Below are 17076 nucleotides of genomic sequence, written 5' to 3'. Positions count from 1 at the left end.
ATATCTTAGTATAGTAAGTCTACTAGAACCTATTATAAATTAAGTAGATTAGGTAAATTAATAAATATTTTTATTCTTAATGCTATAATGCTAATATTATCCCTAAAGCCCTTTTTTATAGGTGCCTTATTTTAACTTTAAGGTTTTATCCTTAGCCTCTTATTTTAAGTGCCTATTACTAAAGTAAGCTACTTTATTACTTACCTTTCTAGCTATTAATTTAATATTTAAGTTAATTAAAGATTGAGTTTTTCTTTAGTTATTTAAATAAAAGAGGGATTTAATTTGTAAATAATACTTACCCTTAGCTATAAATATAATAGTTTTCAAAAGGGTAAATTAGCGGTCGCAATAACAGGATTGGTTAGAATAGATAGTTGAATTGAGCTGCTTACCTATTTAAGTGACGAATGAAGGTTGGTCTCTTATACTTATGTTCCATATCCCTATATCATAAGCTGCAGTCTGCAGCCTGACGCTATTTGAGGCGTCCATGATCGTGAATAAGTTTGCAATGGTTGTAATCGTTGCCTTATTCCAGCAAACGTCTCCTACAAATACTTAGAGAGAGGGATAGAACAATGCCACGACGCGATCCTTTGTCAATGAGCAGACTTGCTTTTACACTGCCGTATAACTGGCTATAGGCTAGACAAGAGGTATCCAGTGAATTATGAAACGAATGGTATTTTGGTTTTCCATTTATCAAGGTCTGAACGTTAGTTTTATACAGTTAGAGTTTGTCGTTTTTGGCAGGTGTGTTTAGCTGCTGCTGTTCAAATTGAAACTGTTATATATTTAATCCTTTAGATAGTCTCCATCTGGCATAGAAAGCCCGTATCTAGGTAATACTATTAAATAGATAACTAGAAGGCAGTATACTATATGTTAAAGTCTAATTAATTTAAGTATTATAACAGAAAGCCTCAAGCTTATTTATAGTTAAGCTATAAAGTTAGAAATAACTTTTAAAAGTTAACCTATTACCTATAATTAACATATCTATATACTACATTTATTTTTAATAAATTAAGGCCAGGGTTCTCTGTAGAAAGGCATGATTAGCTACTGGCAATTGAATGATAATAGTAATGGCAGGGAGCAACGGGAATGTCAGCTTCTAATTACAGTAACTGCATATAGCGACTTAAGCATTGGGAGACTTAAGTCGCCTCAGGATACGGTGGATCATTTGATGCATTTAACTATTCGATGCGCGTTATTCTTTGGCCAAAAACGACTTCTAAACCGCGGTAGAACTCAGCACGGGATGATGCATGTTGCCTGGAGTCTTGTTCATCACAAATTGGCCAGAGTAATGCTCTACCTCTCAATACCTCTGATACAAGCTGAGTAGATGGCGGTCAGATGCCTAGAATATCAATCGTGTAAAACATTGTGCCATATGTATTCGGTTCTTAAAGTAACTTGATGTTTTATAGTTTATTATATGTTGATGAAGCAAGCTTCAGTTCTCTAACGCACGCCTTGAAACAACATTCGGCATCGTGCACATAGCAGCGCCACCCAACACGATTGATTAGGAGCCTTATAAGGTTGCTTGCCAATTATTGAAATCCCAATTCTGTTCCAGGAAAGGTTGCCCTATCTCTTCTACATCGAAGAGGCTCAAAAACCCGTGCTCGGGGTCGATAAAGTTCAGCCAATCACCATGTAACGGGGCTTGAAAGTATTTTAGTACGGCCATCGCGTCTTTCAGTCCGAAAGTATTGTGTGAAATGAGAGCAAACTTGTCGAAGGTTACTACATTTGTTTGATCAGATATGTTGCTACCATTCCGGGGTTATTAGTCTACTTACTGATGAGAAGTCTTGGCAGATACCAGAAGGTTGCGAACTGCTCTAAGAAGAGTCGAAGAATATTTTCTTGCGCTTTTACTTTAACTAAGAAGTCCGGCGCTGGACTGCTCATACTTGTATAGTGGAGGTGAAGGACTATCAGCGCTGTGTAAATAATGAAGCAAACGGCTGGGTCGACGCTTGGCGAATGCTGGTTGTCCCACTGCCTGACGACCGCAACTATGTCCTGGCAGTGCTCCAAAGTCTTATGCCACATAATCTTTTGTTTTTCTTCGGATTTTTCTGAGTGCAGAGGTAGGCAGATAATAAGACGAGAGATATGCAAGTGAAGAACACAAATCAATCGAGTATGGTATGCACGGTGAGACTCTTCGTGCAAGGCATCGCGTGCAATATTGAGATATCGGGGTGGTAACGCCAACCGTATCTCTGCGAGATGATTGTCGAGCATTGCTAGACGGTCCCGCAGGCGGTCGCAGGGGTTTTGCCACAATAGGCGGTAGAGGGTGGTGGCTTCCCTCAGAATCGTGGTCGTTACGATGTGGAGGTTGAAGTTTACATTATGGCCATGAGATGCGATCGCCCCGACCGTCTGCCACAACAACTCTGGTTGGTTAGGGAGGAATATTGGGGGCTTGCGACCCCTCTCTCGACCTGAATTGGTAATGAGAGACGTCCTGATGCTTTCGACATGAACGACGAAAGGACTCGATGCTGTGATGTTTGAATAGGAATCGAGACAGAAGATGCACCACCAGACGTATCTCCACTCATCTTTGTCATCATCATCATCATGTTCATCACAGCGGTCGCGGTTGTCAAGCTGGTGAAGGCCGCAGTAGTAAGCTTTGCGTGTGAGGTGGCCAATTCTCAACCACGCCTTCTCCCCCGGGTGCTCATGAAACTCATAATAGGCGAGCAAGCAAGCCTGCCTAAAATCATCAAGAGACCACCGCACTGTTGATGTTCCCGAGTCTAGAGCATTCCTTTCCCGGAGATGCCGTAAGCGCTCCTCGAGGCGTAAGCCACCGCAGAGCTGGCGTTGGCCAAGTACCTTGACAGTCAGCGCAAAGATGACGAGAAGGAGGTCTTTGTTGACAGCTCCTGATTCGAATTGCCGAAAAAACTTGTCTTTGCGGAAAAGAGGCATAGATGGATGGATATGATGAAAGAAATTATTCAGTCTGGCGGACCGTCCGTCCCTGTTAACAAAAGGTCTCGATCAAAGGGGAAGGGGTATTACAGTTCGCGATCTTGCTCAAAGGTCAAGGAAGAATCGTCGGCATGTGGCTGATATTGTGCCGGTGTCAGCCAAGAAGCTACCGTCTGCCAAAAGTCGCACGTTGATTCCGTAAGAACATCCTGGGGGCAAGAGATGGCGCCGAGATGCGCACTATCAAGCTCTGGGAGGTACACCTGATCAGTTTGCAGAGTCCGTGAAAAGACTTCTCCAGGATTATCTGGTACGGGTAACGGAGAGGATGGCGCTGCTATAACACAGAGAGTAGATAATGTTAGCTAGAAGTCAAGAAGAAGGTGCCTGAGTTCTCGTGAATAACATCTTACCGGCGCGTTTGCGAAATCCTCTTACTGGGCCCGGTCTCTTCCTCAGTGTGGAGTACACACAGATCCGCCCACTCGCCAGACAACGAGAACACGTGGGCCGCTTCATGTCGCCTACACACCTTTAGAGGAATTCAGAAACTCGTGGGTCAAACACGGTACAACACTTGACTTTTTTTCTTGGCATCGTCAGCAACCTGTGACAGTAGATTGAGGTTCGAGGAAACATACGAGATGCATAGATCGCACACGCGAGTCCTCAAAGGCCAATTCGACGTAGACTGGCCGCCTGTGGAGGGATGGGAACTGGCCCTCGACACTGGCGTAGGCCAGTTGACGCCGATCGCGCCCCCCATCGATCTCTCTGCAGCATCGATAGTGCTAGGAAAATCGAGATCAAAATCACAGTTCATGGTTCGGAAGATATTGCTGTCCGATGATTCCTCGAAGTCAGAGACAGTGACAAGTTTGTGATCAGATATCAGGCAGACAGGCGTATGAATCAATTGCTTGTCTGTCTCCAAGGTCAAAGCGGGTCTTTTCAACTAATTGCAGGGTTGCGGTACACGTAGCAGAGAGAGAAGGTCGTAAAGCCGCGATAGTACTCAGTAAACGATGTACCTCAGCGACACTGATGTAGCTAGCTAATCCACCAGTCTCTCTTACTAATCAGTGGTAGCGACACTTACTCAACCATATGTTCTGGTGGTCGGATCCACCACTCCATAGCGGGAGCAGGTGGCAAACTCCGGCACCCAATGCGAAAAGCCCGGCAGTTCCGGCCAGGTTGCGTACTAAGATCGGAGAACGAAACGATGGACAGAAGTAAACAGGCGTTTAGAAGCCGCGTGTACAGGGTGACATAGTCAGCAATCTTTATTTGTTAACTGAGTCATAACGACTGAAGGCCGAAGGCTTTACCTAACGGGCGCAGAGTCTGCGGCATCCTCTCAGAGGAACTCATCGGGCCTAGAGCAACGGAAGAGGCAGCTTATCGCGATGACTAAGCGGAATGCTCTCAAAGTTTGCGGGCTCAAGTTTTTGCTCTGGACGAGGAGGGACTCCGATGTCCTCGACCGTAACTATCCATACGGAAAACTGGGGGCCATGGCTCTGTTGGAAAGGCGAGTGGTGCCATGCCGCCTTTCAACACTCTCATTTTCCCGTTTGACCGTTTGGAAATAACTATGCGCTGAATAAACGGCGGTTCAATACTTCAGCGCTCCTCCTAAATAAAACCTCGGACCTTAGGAGGCTCTGATTGCCGCACAAAGCATCCTAAACTTGTCAAAGGTTAGTGCTCTGGTTAGAGTTCGAACTGGCCACCTGTACGTTGACTTTCGCCAACCAAACTTACACAAAGTAAACTTCACATAATTCCTCCCGAGGACCCCGCGAAATTACCCCGCATTCATCCAACCCATACGCTGACCTCCTGTCCTTATTCTCTTGTAATCTGTTGAACCGTTGATTGATTGATTGAACTGTCTGTCTGGGGCCTTTCTGATGCAGCCTAGCTAATCTCTAAAAGAGGGGTAAAATATCATGTGACTCTTCCATTTTGGGAAGAGCAGCTCCTTTAACCAAAATGCCCTGCTAATTGGCACCCGGCGGTTTGACATAATCTAAGACTATAACAAGCTAAGTCTTTATAGTCTTATTATATTAAGGTTGCAAATAATATATATAGCTTATTACTTTACTTCCCTTACCTATGTTTTATACTTATATAAGTACTTATAAGTTTTCTTAGGTATAACAGCTTTTAAAAATACTTTATATAATTTATTTAACTACTTATAAATATTAAAGACTTATTATAAGTCTTTAAAAATATTAATCTCTTTTTATAGCTAGTAATTATTAAAAAATACATAAAACATAATTATTAGATATATTATTTTATAATTAAAAAAGGATAAATATATATAGGCTATTTTACTTTTTAATTTAATAGTATTATTAGTTAAGTTAGCTTTTTAATATATAAAAATTTTAATTATTAAATTAACTTTTATATTTTTTTTTAATTGAAAATATTAATAAGCTAAATAATAAGTAATAAGCTAAATTAAATGGTTATAAGCTATAAATATTATAAATATATTAATATAGCAATTAAGCTATAAATAAAAGGAATTAAGAGCTAGGTTAAATAATATGTTAATTAATATATAACTTAACATATTACTAAATAGGCTTTAGCTAATCTTTTAATATATTACTAATTTAAATAAGGGTAAAATTAATAATATATTAAAAATATATATAAAAAAAAGTTATTAATATAATAATAATCTTTCTACTTAATAATTTTAATTCTTAATATCATTAATATTATAAATATATTAATGTATACGATAAGCGAGCGAGACAGACAAGCGAGCGAGACACCCTACTTTTCACCTTAAAGGCAGATTTTTAAATAATTCTTAAAGTTTCAAATTAAACTTAAAATAGCTAAGATCCTAACAACATACATATAAGTCCTAAAATAAGCTATGGGAAATTTCTTAAATTTTAAAAAAAATCCTATATAGCTATAAACTTTAAAATATATTTACACTGTAATTTACACTGTATTTTAAGGTTTTCTACATAAAATAAAATAATCAAAAGTCTTTAAAAAATACTTTATTATATAATAACCTATACTATTATAAGAAATAATTTTCTTAGATTTTTAGCTATTTTATTTAAGTATTAAGAAGCTATAGGGTAAGCTACTTTTTGCTGTATAGTATACTGTCTCGCTCGCTTGTCTGTCTCGCTCGCTTATCGTGTACGTTATACTAAATTACATTTAAGCTTGATTTTAAAAATTAATTTATATTAATTATAATTAATTTATTTTAAATATTTCTTTAAAAAATATTATATTTAGAAATGTTATAAATAAACTTATTAACTTATTAATATAGTATATAGTATCTTAACTTAATTTAAATAAGTATCTAATTATAGAGAAAAAGACTAGTAGTCCGAGAACCGCTCTCCAAAGTCCAGAGTCAGCTCGTCTCACATATTTGAACACATAATACAGACCAAAAAAAGACGAACTTACTAAGCCTTTTCTTGTTTATGTTTCCGTTGAAGGGGCCCAAGATGTCAACCACTGCAGACAGGACGGACTCGCACACTGGTCTTTCATTCCGCCCATACAACACATGGAATAGGACCCCGGAGGGTGTCTTGAGCATTACTCTGCGACCACCTCCGGGATACGGGGGCGAGATCTGGGATCGCAGCGCCTTCAATGGCTACAGCTTTATCGAAGTCATCTTGTGTCAAGGCAATACAGGCCCATCCATCAAATGCGGCAATGCCGGCTGGAGCTTTGCGAGCGACGTAACAGTATGGATCTTTGCTGTAGCCACGATAAAGGACTATGTCGTTAGAGCGCCATGCCTCAACTAGGCCGAAGTCAACGGCAAATTTCTCCAAATCATCAAGATCTGGGTGCTCAAAATATACGTGGGAAACCCGTTCGAGCTGGATCTTGGAAGGATTGTTTTGAACCTCGCAAGCTCGAAGAGAAGCAATGATCAACAATCTATCCTACTTGGAAATTGAGATAGAACAGGGGCGCTACAAGAACGTTTTTGATGGTTTAGATGTTATCTATGGTAATATCCGACGACGACAGTAGCTATTAATTCTGATGACTTCGAAATGGTGCACTGGGCTGACTGTTGCAGGAGGATGAAAACTGAAGAATTCGTCGCGGCTTGAAAGGAGTCGGAATACTTCTACGTACTCCGCTAGGAGGTAATGCTCGCTGACGTTGAGGACAGTGTAGCTGTCTCCATTTTGAGTTCCGCGGAGGATCTCCAGGTTGAATATTGTCTAACGAGTCACTAATCCGCTCTAGCTGGTTCTAGAGCACCGAGAATACGCTAGCTCTAATCCATACATTTCTTCCGCTGCACTAACGTCTCGCAACCACCATCCCACAGCAAAGATTGGGCTTTTGGGTATATACTCTTTCCGCCGCGGAGTAATTTACCATGTAGGGAATTAATGAATGGCCGTTGTGCGTTCTATTATCTCATGGACTAGCCGGGAGTAATCACGAGGCCGTTACTTCGGAGGTAGCCTGCGTCCACATGTCAAACAATTGTACCTCAATATTGTCATTCCGAGTCACGAGTCAATTATTCCAGAAAGTAATATCCAACCATGATATTTGCATATAAGGTCACTCTTAATTGTATTTGCATCGTTTACCCGACCGTGTATGCGTACTGATCCTGACAAACGCTGATAATATTGACACCATCTAGATTGCTCAGGATATCTCATTCCTCATAATCCTCTTCAAGCCATCGCCGAAGCTCTACGTGGCAACAATGCCAGCATCATCAGCAATAGCACCAAAGAGTCCATGGATTCATCCCAGCCCGCACCTGACGCGCCTAGACGCATTCTGAAGACTTATCAACCGCAAGTACGACGTGAACTTGACCAACTACACCGAGCTGCACAAGTGGTCCGTTGACGAGATCGAGTCCTTTTGCCACGACATTTGGACCTTTTGCGGCCTTGTATACACCAAGCCTCCGACAGCCGTCGCCGTTGGCATCGAATCTATGTGGCCACGGCCACGATGGTTCCCAGGTGCCCGGCTTAACTACACGGAGAATGTACTGATTAAAGGTCTAGCTGCCCACCCGGATGCGGTTGCTGTATCAGCGTGTCGCGAAGGGGGAACTGAATGGCGCTATCTAACGTGGATGGAGCTCCGCCGCCATGTCGCCTTGTACACGAGTGCCTTGAGACACGTGGGAGTCAAGCAAGGGGATCGCGTAGCTAGTAAGTTGGATGACCATCGTCACATGCTAGGAGTTCAAGGTGAAGCTGACCGCGAGTTATGTAGCCGTGGCGACAAATTCGGTCGAATCGCTCCTTATACTACTTGCCGCCGGCAGCGTCGGAGCCATCTTCTCGTCCACTGCCCCGGACATGGGACCTAAGGGTATCATCGAGAGATATGCTCAGATCCAACCCAAAGTCTTATTTGTCGAATCCACGGTTCTGTATGGGGGACAGAGGCGGAACCAGCGAGAAAGGCCCAAGGCGGCCGTTGGAGAGCTAAAGAAACGGGTGCAGCAGCTAGAGCTTGTTGTTGTCATGACAGGGCCGGCCTGGAATGATACAGGCGTGTAAGTGTGCAGTCACGGCTCCTTGATACAGAGAAAGCACCTCGATTGACATGAGACACAATAAGTATCCACCTGAATGACTTTCTCAACGCCGAATCCCTTCCACTGGAGTTCGCCCAACTTCCATTTGACCATCCAATCTACATCCTTTACTCGTACGTCTATCGGTGCTTTTGACCCTAGAAATCGAGCTCATATTTTTCCTAGCTCCGGCACCACAGGGCCGCCGAAATGTAGGCTGGTTCTTGTATTCGTTGATTCTAGGGCTTGCGTGGATCTGAAGAGACATAGTCCGTGACTTGTTGAAGGGCAACTACTGACATTATCTACAGGTATCTGTCATGCTGGCGATGCCGCCCTCCTTCAACAGAAAAAGGACTTGATTCTTGGTGCCGAACTGGGAGAAGACTCGACGTACTATCAGTATACAACAGTTGGTGGACGAAACGGCCTTCTTCCTTGCCAATAGGCCTTGTATGGCTAATAACTTGAATAGATTGGCTGGATGATGTGGAATATGCAGGTCGCTGCTCTAAGCATTGGGTCGAGAATCGTTCTATATGACGGCAGTCCGCTCCATCCCTCGCCATCATTCCAAGTCCAACTCCTGGAACAGCAGGGGTACGTCTAACCTTGCCACCCACTAAACGTCCATAGTTCCTTCGCAAGTCACAAACAGATCGCTGATATGCCGTTGTGAAGTGTCACTCACTGGGGTACAAGCCCAAAATTCCTCGCGGCGCTTAGGCATAGTCTTCGTGAAGCATAGCCTCCGATGCAGAGCCTCCAGGTAGCAGTAGTGTCCGGGGCACCCCTTCCAACGGAGACGAGCCACTGGTTCTACGCAATGTTCCCTAAGCAAGTCGCCCTCCAAAGCAGTTCAGGAGGGACTGATCTAGCTGCAGGCAGTGAGCAAGACCCCCTAGTATCCCCCTGTCCTATAGTAAGTGCACCTGCTGATCATTACCTGCGGGCACGCAGTTGTTGGAGGCAACCTCATCGTTCCTCTTCACGGACCCCAGCTCGCCGCTCCGAGCCTCGGCATGCGGGTCGAGATCTGGGACCAGAGCGGCAGAAACATCGAGGATTCGGGCCTGAAAGGAGACCCTGTTATTACGAAGCCGTTTTTCAGCATGCCCGTCACATTTTGGGGTGAAGGGGGTCACGAGAAATATCGCAAGGCATATTTCGATGTCTTCCCTGGCATCTGGTGCCATGGCGACTTCATGTCCAGGGATCTTAAGACTCAATGCCACATTATCCACGGTCGTAGTGATGGGGTGCTGAACCCGGGAGGTATGGCATCTGATAAAGAACAAATCTTTCGAGTACAGTGTAGACTGACCATGATGGGTGATTCAAGGTGTCCGGTTTGGCACGGCCGATCTTTACAACGTCCTTCACAAGTTCCCCCAAGTCGAGGATTGCATTGCTGTCGGACAGCGCCGGCCCAAGGACCACGACGAGCGCGTGCTTCTCTTTCTCAAAATGAGGGACAATACCCAGCTAGAGGACTCCCTGCGTGTAGATATCGCGAAGACCATCAGGAAAGACTTGAGTGGGCGGCATGTTCCAGCATATATGTTTCAGGTTCGGGACATCCCATACACGCCGAACGGGGAGAAAATCGAGAACCTCGTTAGAGACATGGTGTGTGGGAAGAGGGTCAGGGTCGGCGGCACGGCGGCAAACCCGGAATGCCTGAGGGAGTATGAGCAGTATTTTCATCTGCCGTTGGTAGAAGATAAAGCCAAGCTCTAACGTTGGGTATGCAGCAGCACCCTATGAGCATAGATTTCGTAGAGCAGAATGCTATAAGGAGATCCTAGGTAGATGCAACTGGGCGAATATACTATTGAGAATTAGACTATGGTATTGCATGCATAAAAACAGCATCGTTATCGTCCAGCATTTTAGCCGTCTAAGCAATTGTGAAAACAAGGATCCGTTTGAGGGTACAAGTAGTCGGAACTCGCAGCCACTTAATTTCTTTGCGTGCTCAATACTAGGAGGTTATCTTTTATGGGACGAGTCTTGCTTAATTCATCGATAATCACAGTCGCGAGAGCGATGACGTCCTAGCTATTGAGAAAATATGGACTTCTCGCCAAGATCCAGGTTTGTAATCTCAATCCTCCATGTAGTGGGTGACAAGTTGGGGGGGAGTGTTGTGGACATGCCATTCGTGATCACTAGGATCCCGGAGTATCCAGCGTTTAGGCCGTCATTAGCGCGGAGAAACTCTATGCGCTAGTTCCTCCGGCGCTAATCCTATGGGATTGATGATAGGCTGGCTCCATGGTGGTGAGTTGGAGTCATGTAACCCTACAGGAGAATCTTGTTCCCCCGACTCCAGATGTAAGACCACTCCAGGCGACGATGCGGCTTTCTTGGCCACGGCGCTTACCACTGCATCGGGTCGCGACGACCACCAGATATATGTCGGCCGATGTTCGCGGTTCGGACAGGATTGTTGTGTAACAAGAAATCAGAAGACGACTTATAATCCGCCTGCTGACGGCTTGAACACTATCGCAATCAAGTTATATTAGTCTCTTTAATATGGCTTTGTCTCCTTATGTATGTAAACCAAAACTCGAGTTCCGTTAAGAAGATATGCTGAAACTCGTAGTCGTGGCCACTCTGGTGGCGCCTGCTAATCCTCCTCAACCTTAGCTTCTATAATATGCTCGGAAATGTCTTTGCTTCGGGCATAACGCCTCTCTTCGGGCTCATTATGCAGGAGTTCCACTGCACTGAGAATGAGGCATCGCAGCTCGGCACGTACGTCTTACTTACCTTGGGCCTCTCGGTATGTGAAAGATTCCACCTGTACAATTGCCGATGGCAATCCCCCATCAGTCTCCTTCGATTCGCGCTAACACCGACGCCGCTCAGAACTTCATGGCTCTTCCTTTTACCTTTCTTATCGGCAAGCGCTACACAATCATCGTCTCTGTCACCGTCTTCCTTGCCGCCAACATCTGGAGTGGTGAGGCGCAGTCCTACCAATCCCTTCGAAGCGCCCGTATCCTAGGCGGAATGGCCGGCGGCCTGATTGAGGCTCTCACTCCGACCATACTCGCCGAGACGTTCCCAGAACACCATCTCGCCAAGGCCATGGTGGTCTACGTCGGGTTCCTCGCCGTTGGCGCAGCGCTTGGTCCTATAATTTCCGGTGCTATAGCCAAATGCTTGGGAGAGTGGAGATGGTTCAACAGGGTCATGTCCATCGCCGTGGCTGTGAATCTCGTCTTCAACACCCTTATGCTCCCGGAGACGACGCACGACGGCATAAGCCTCAATGGAGGGGCGGTCTTAGGGGGCCAGAATGAAGACGAGGTGCCGAGGAAAACCGAATGCAAAGCCGAGGAGAACAAGATCGAGAACGTCACGAGCACCGCGAAGACCATATCGTCGGCTGAACAAGTGACGCTCAAGAGGGAATACGTGCGGCGATCGTTCTCCCTGCATTTCGTCGAGCTGAACTGGAAAGCGTTCCTCATCTCCTTCTTCCAGCCCCTTAAGCTCATCGTCCTGCCTCAAGTCCTTGTTACTGTTATCATATTCGGCCTGACCATCGGCTGGACTGTCATCGCTTCTATCCTCATCTCCCTCATCTACACTCAGCCACCCTTACTCTGGGATCCGTTATCTATTGGCCTACTCAATGCTGGTTCGCTGGTTGGTATTATCATTGGCCTCCCCATTGGCGGTGCCCTCGCCGACATGCTCTTCAACCGTGCAACCCGACGATCCAACGGCGTGACAAGCCCAGTGACCCGTCTCCCCGCCCTCTTGCCTGGTGCCTTGCTCAGTCCTGCTGGCTGCGTAGTCATGGGCTTTGCGCTACGAGACCCGGATAATTACATCGTGGTATGTGTGGGATGGGGTATGCTATGTTTCGGACTTACCGGCTCGGCCAACGTGCTTCTCACATATGCTATCGACTGTCTGCCGACACGGGCCGCACATATCGGCGTCCTGGCCAACGTGACAAAGAACAGCATCGGGTTTGCTGTGTCGTATGGTGCTGTGAACTGGTTCCGGAAGATGGGCCCCGTGGACCAGTTCTCCACCATGGCGGGCATACTATGGGGGTCATATCTCCTCGTGATTCCCCTCTGGGTGTTTAGTGGGATGTTGGAGAGATTCGGGGCAAACTTTGGGTGAGTGGTGAAGGACGTAAGCGGGTACTATGTCAGAGCGAATAGCTGGAGTCTACTTAGAGCCGCCCGTGGAGACCGGGATCTGGATGAGCCGTTCATCAATGGAAGACCGACTCTCGGTCACTCATTGGATAGAGAATCAAGAGCCTCTCCTTATTCCTACCCATCCGCATCTGTGATATTCCTACTGGGTTCTGGCCCAGGTGGCTTGGCTATCGTAATGCGACGAATCTTAAACATAATCAAGTGTTATATAAAAAGTCGCTTAAGCCGTAGCATTGTCTAGCAGGATAGCATGGAGATGGGAAAACCTGGGGGCTTTCATCGAGCACACGTAGACACAGACACAATCCATCATTACCCTCGCTCAGATTTCAATTCTATAGAGTATCGAATAACCTCAACCTCCCCTGATGATGATGTTGACATCGATGGAATCTCTTGGCGGTTCAGATCACGTCGCACCCCGTGTATTTCAGTCTTGAAGTCCATTATTGAATATTCCCACATAACGCTATACCTTCGGGCTACTTAAAATCTGAATTGGAATACCTGCAGCTTAAATGAAAATCATTTCATTGTCTAGCTAGCACTCCCTATGCGTTGCTGATTGGAGGCTAATGAATCCCTTATTCAAACATAGTCTTATTTGTCAACACACTGACGTTGGGGATCTCCACTTCAACAATGTTTCCGTCCCTCAAGAGACGGCGAGGGTTCTTCAAAACTCCAACACCTGCTAGCGTTCCAGTCATGACTGCTCTCCCAGAAGGGATAGTCATGCCTTTTAATTGCTCAAGCACCGATTAGTTGAGTGCTGAAGCAGGAGAGGATATTATAAAGGCACGAATTGGCAACATACCTTGGCTCATCCAACTTAATATCTCGGCTGGTTTCCATATGAGATCTTTCATAAACTCTGCGTCTTGCACAGTCTCTCCATTTAGACGTGTAATGAGTTTGAGGCGTTCCCCTTGCCCAATGACCTCCGGGCGTACATGCGTTGGCCCGATAGGGGCAAACACGTCGAAGGCCTTGGCAAAGTAGAATTGACGCCCACGCTGTTCCGGAAGCTGATACAAACAGTATGATATGTCATTGCCCACAGTGTAGCCAAGGATGCATGGCTGGCCTTCCTTTGCGTTCACGTCGCGACATGCCCGAGAAGTCATGAACACAAGTTCTTCCTAGAACCACTTAAGGCTACGGGGAACTGTGATACTCCTCGGAGAACCTCGCAAGCTCCACCGGAAACGCGGGTCATCGGCAGACCCGGCCTCACATTTGCGCCGCCGATTCTCCGACGCCAGGGGGGAGAATGAGGGGAAAATCCGCCGGCGGATTCTAGAGGCTACCATCGGGATGGCGTCAATGCGATGACTTACGACCAAAGTTTCGGGCTGTCACACTAGATGGCGGCTAACTGTACGTGACTTGGTGGTGGGATGGATCTCGGCCTACCTCAGCACGCCTCTTACTCAGCGGCATGTATCTACGATTCGGAGATAATTATGTGCAGCTCTTTGAACCATGTACAGGGGCTCTCGAAACCGAGTCAACTCGGCGAGTTGCAATTTACAACGCAGACATACTTTCTTTTAGCCCGCAGCTCGCCGCCATTTCTGGAACTTCAGCATACGCATTATCACGCCTGAACATGAGCGCTTGCGAGCTTTCCGCAGTTCCGGCCAAGGCGGCGATTAAAGAAATCGCAACGGAAGACAAAACAGAAACAAATATTCGCAGCAGCAAAAGCATCATTTCATCAAAACACGACAAGAGATACTTGGCGCCCGCCAAAGTCAAGAAGCGGGCAGCATGGGCATGCAAACACTGTCGAGCTCGCAAAGTGCGCTGTGACGTCGTGTACGGCTCGCCATGTCGAAATTGCAGATGGGACAAGATGGAATGCAGTATCCAAGAAACTCGCTGGCAAACGTGAGTTCTTGCCATCCATCTCCCAGTTCCCTTATACATTCACAGCCAATGAGAATAAGGGGGCGTTACAGTTAAAAGAGTTGATGGCTGACGTTTCTTCACCCCCAGAAACCACGTCTCCATCGCCAACAAAGTCACGGGAGCGGAAGTACAGAACCGCCCTGTGGCCAATGTAATAAACCTCAACAGCGTTGTAGAGGTTCGAAAGTCGAGAGGTGCTGCTATCGGTTCGTTTACTGGCCTTGCTGCAAATAAGGTATCAAATGAAGCGGCCGCAGCCAAGGAAGCAATCAAGCATGGTGCACCAAGCCTCGGCGACCAGGTGCCCCCCGGTTTCAAGCCTCTTCCAACCAAGGTTGCCGCTGAAGATGTAAGATATCTCCGGTCCAAGGGCGCTCTGTCGGTGCCAAGTGTGCCGTTACAGAGTGCTCTGCTCCAAGTCTACGTGGAATATGTCAACCCGCATATGCCTCTGGAGTTGTTTCCATTCCTGAACGCCACAAACGCCGGCGATGGCCGGGCCGGAAAGGCCAGCCTGCTGATGTACCAGGCCGTCATGTTTGCTGCCACAGCATTTGTCGATATAGAAGTTCTGCTGGAAGCCGGCTATGCGACCCGCAAAGCTGCGAGGAAGTCATTCTTCCAAAAGTCCAGAGCAAGTAGACCATCTCTCATCCCAGAGTTTTAGAGGCTGACAAAACGACTTTGTAGTTGCTGTATGATTTCGACTGCGAACCGAATCAGTTGGTGGTTGTGCAAGCTCTTCTCCTGATGACATACTGGTACGAGACATCAGAAGACAAGAAAGGCGCCTGGCATTGGATAGGTATGGCCATATCGCTGGCATACACCCTGTGCCTCCATCGAGATCCGAGTACCACGAGTATGTCGGCAGCCAGACAGAAGCTGGGGAAACGAATATGGTGGTCATGTTTCATGCGTGATCGCCTCATCGCTCTAGGTATGCGGCAGCCTAGCCGTATACACGACGAGGATTTCGATGTTCCGATGCTAGAGGAGAGCGACTTCGAGATTGAGGTCTTTCCCAAGGGTAATAATATTCTCCTAAGACAATGCGCCGTCGTCCGAGATACTACGATGCAGCAGGAGCTTGCGGCATTGTTTATTGCAAAAGTTCAGCTGTGCATCTGCATCGGCCACGTGCTAAATTCCATGTATTCAGACGATATGCGGGATAAGGCCATTCCAGAAAACACTACCATCAACACCTGTATGCTATTACCAAATAAGAAGCTTGATAATACGGAATGGTTCCTATCTATCAACCTCGAACTTGTGGCTTGGGCCGAGGCCTTACCTCCCTGTTGCCGGTACACACCTCTGATGCCGCTCGATATAAAGAACAGTAATGCGACTATCGCGGTTCAACGAACTTTGTTACACATGTTGTACTATACCATAGAGTTGACCTTGCATCGTCCGCAGCTCTTGCCACCGTCGCCCACTCAGGTCATGACTACCCCGAGCGTAGTCCAGGGCGTATCCCGTCTACATGTTCGGAACGCCACTATATATATTACACGCATGGCATCGGAGCTACACCATCTCCGACTTGACAGGTTCCTCCCCGTCACTGGTGTGACAGTCATCCTGCCCGCCATGATGATACAGCTCCTTGAGATGACAAACCCTGCTCCGCGGGCCCGTGTTCTTGCAGCCCGCGGGTTCCAGCAGTGTTTGTGCGTGATGGAGAAGCTCCGCGAGATCTACGTTGCTGCAGACGATATCGTTGGCTTCCTAGACGCCGCGCTGCGCAAGCTTGGCATCGACGTCAACGAGTTAGCCGCCACAGACCTCACCAACCAAGACCTCAAATTTGCCGAGACCGACTCTGGCGGGCAAACTCTGCGGGCAGAGCTAAACCTGGACTTGGCCAATTGTGGTTCTACGTCTTCGGCCGTTGGCATATCCAAGGAGACCAGCTTCCCGGATCTCATATATTGGATAGAGCAGAAAGTCATCGACTGGAACGACGTCACTGGCACTGAGATTGATCTAGACAAGTAGCTGTGGTTCCTGCCTAAGGAGACTTAATAATAAAACAAGGCATATAATAGAACTGTAGCTTTTAGTTAAAATTAATAGTAAATAATATGCTAAATATTATTTTTCAAGTAATATAATAATTACCTTTTTATTTACCTAAAATAAGCTTATTAGCTTATTATTTAATTAAGTTTTTTATATAATAAATTTTTATTTTAATATAATATATTTAAATAAGAGTATATATAATAAGACTAAGATTATATAATTAAAATAATATATTAATAAGGTTTTAAACTTAATATAATATAAAATATAATAACTTTAATATTAAAAGCTTAATAAATTATATAATTATTACTTTAAATTTTAAAATTTAATTAAATAAGTAAACTTAGTTTACAAGTATAGTTAAGA

The 17076-nt window shown here is 45.8% G+C and overlaps 5 protein-coding genes across 5 annotated transcripts; 3 read left to right on the top strand and 2 right to left on the bottom strand.

Moving 5' to 3' along the window:
- Positions 1 to 1388: 1388 nt before the first annotated feature.
- Positions 1389 to 3200, bottom strand: BKA55DRAFT_267570 (uncharacterized protein). Its single transcript, XM_046185454.1, has 2 exons — positions 1821 to 3200; positions 1389 to 1764 (listed from the first exon to the last, which is right to left on the bottom strand). The coding sequence occupies exons 1-2, from the start codon at positions 2968 to 2970 to the stop codon at positions 1550 to 1552; spliced, it is 1365 nt and encodes a 454-aa protein (XP_046040912.1). The 5' UTR covers positions 2971 to 3200; the 3' UTR covers positions 1389 to 1549.
- A 4362-nt stretch (positions 3201 to 7562) lies between these two features.
- BKA55DRAFT_668875 (uncharacterized protein) lies at positions 7563 to 10328 on the top strand (the record flags this gene model as incomplete). Its single annotated transcript, XM_046197919.1, has 11 exons — positions 7563 to 7618; positions 7816 to 8195; positions 8260 to 8545; positions 8611 to 8700; positions 8753 to 8778; positions 8878 to 8978; positions 9042 to 9166; positions 9248 to 9303; positions 9340 to 9453; positions 9527 to 9841; positions 9909 to 10328. 11 exons carry the CDS (start codon positions 7563 to 7565, stop codon positions 10304 to 10306), a joined length of 1947 nt encoding a protein of 648 aa, XP_046040911.1. The 3' UTR covers positions 10307 to 10328.
- A 779-nt stretch (positions 10329 to 11107) lies between these two features.
- On the top strand, positions 11108 to 12763 carry BKA55DRAFT_721555 (major facilitator superfamily domain-containing protein; the record flags this gene model as incomplete). The annotated part of the gene is made up of 3 exons (XM_046201014.1): positions 11108 to 11125; positions 11178 to 11357; positions 11444 to 12763. 3 exons carry the CDS (start codon positions 11108 to 11110, stop codon positions 12716 to 12718), a joined length of 1473 nt encoding a protein of 490 aa, XP_046040910.1. The 3' UTR covers positions 12719 to 12763.
- Positions 12764 to 13306: 543 nt separating this feature from the next.
- BKA55DRAFT_587211 (uncharacterized protein) lies at positions 13307 to 14012 on the bottom strand. The gene is made up of 2 exons (XM_046194632.1): positions 13577 to 14012; positions 13307 to 13498 (listed from the first exon to the last, which is right to left on the bottom strand). Exons 1-2 carry the CDS (start codon positions 13884 to 13886, stop codon positions 13344 to 13346), a joined length of 465 nt encoding a protein of 154 aa, XP_046040909.1. The 5' UTR covers positions 13887 to 14012; the 3' UTR covers positions 13307 to 13343.
- A 114-nt stretch (positions 14013 to 14126) lies between these two features.
- On the top strand, positions 14127 to 16680 carry BKA55DRAFT_681876 (fungal-specific transcription factor domain-containing protein; the record flags this gene model as incomplete). Its single annotated transcript, XM_046198276.1, has 4 exons — positions 14127 to 14139; positions 14253 to 14652; positions 14761 to 15311; positions 15479 to 16680. 4 exons carry the CDS (start codon positions 14127 to 14129, stop codon positions 16678 to 16680), a joined length of 2166 nt encoding a protein of 721 aa, XP_046040908.1.
- Positions 16681 to 17076: the final 396 nt, after the last annotated feature.

The sequence above is a fragment of the Fusarium redolens genome (assembly GCF_020744475.1).
Source record: "Fusarium redolens strain MPI-CAGE-AT-0023 chromosome Unknown BKA55scaffold_39, whole genome shotgun sequence".
Classification (NCBI taxonomy): domain Eukaryota; kingdom Fungi; phylum Ascomycota; class Sordariomycetes; order Hypocreales; family Nectriaceae; genus Fusarium; species Fusarium redolens.
This window is presented reverse-complemented; position numbering and strand designations above follow the sequence as displayed.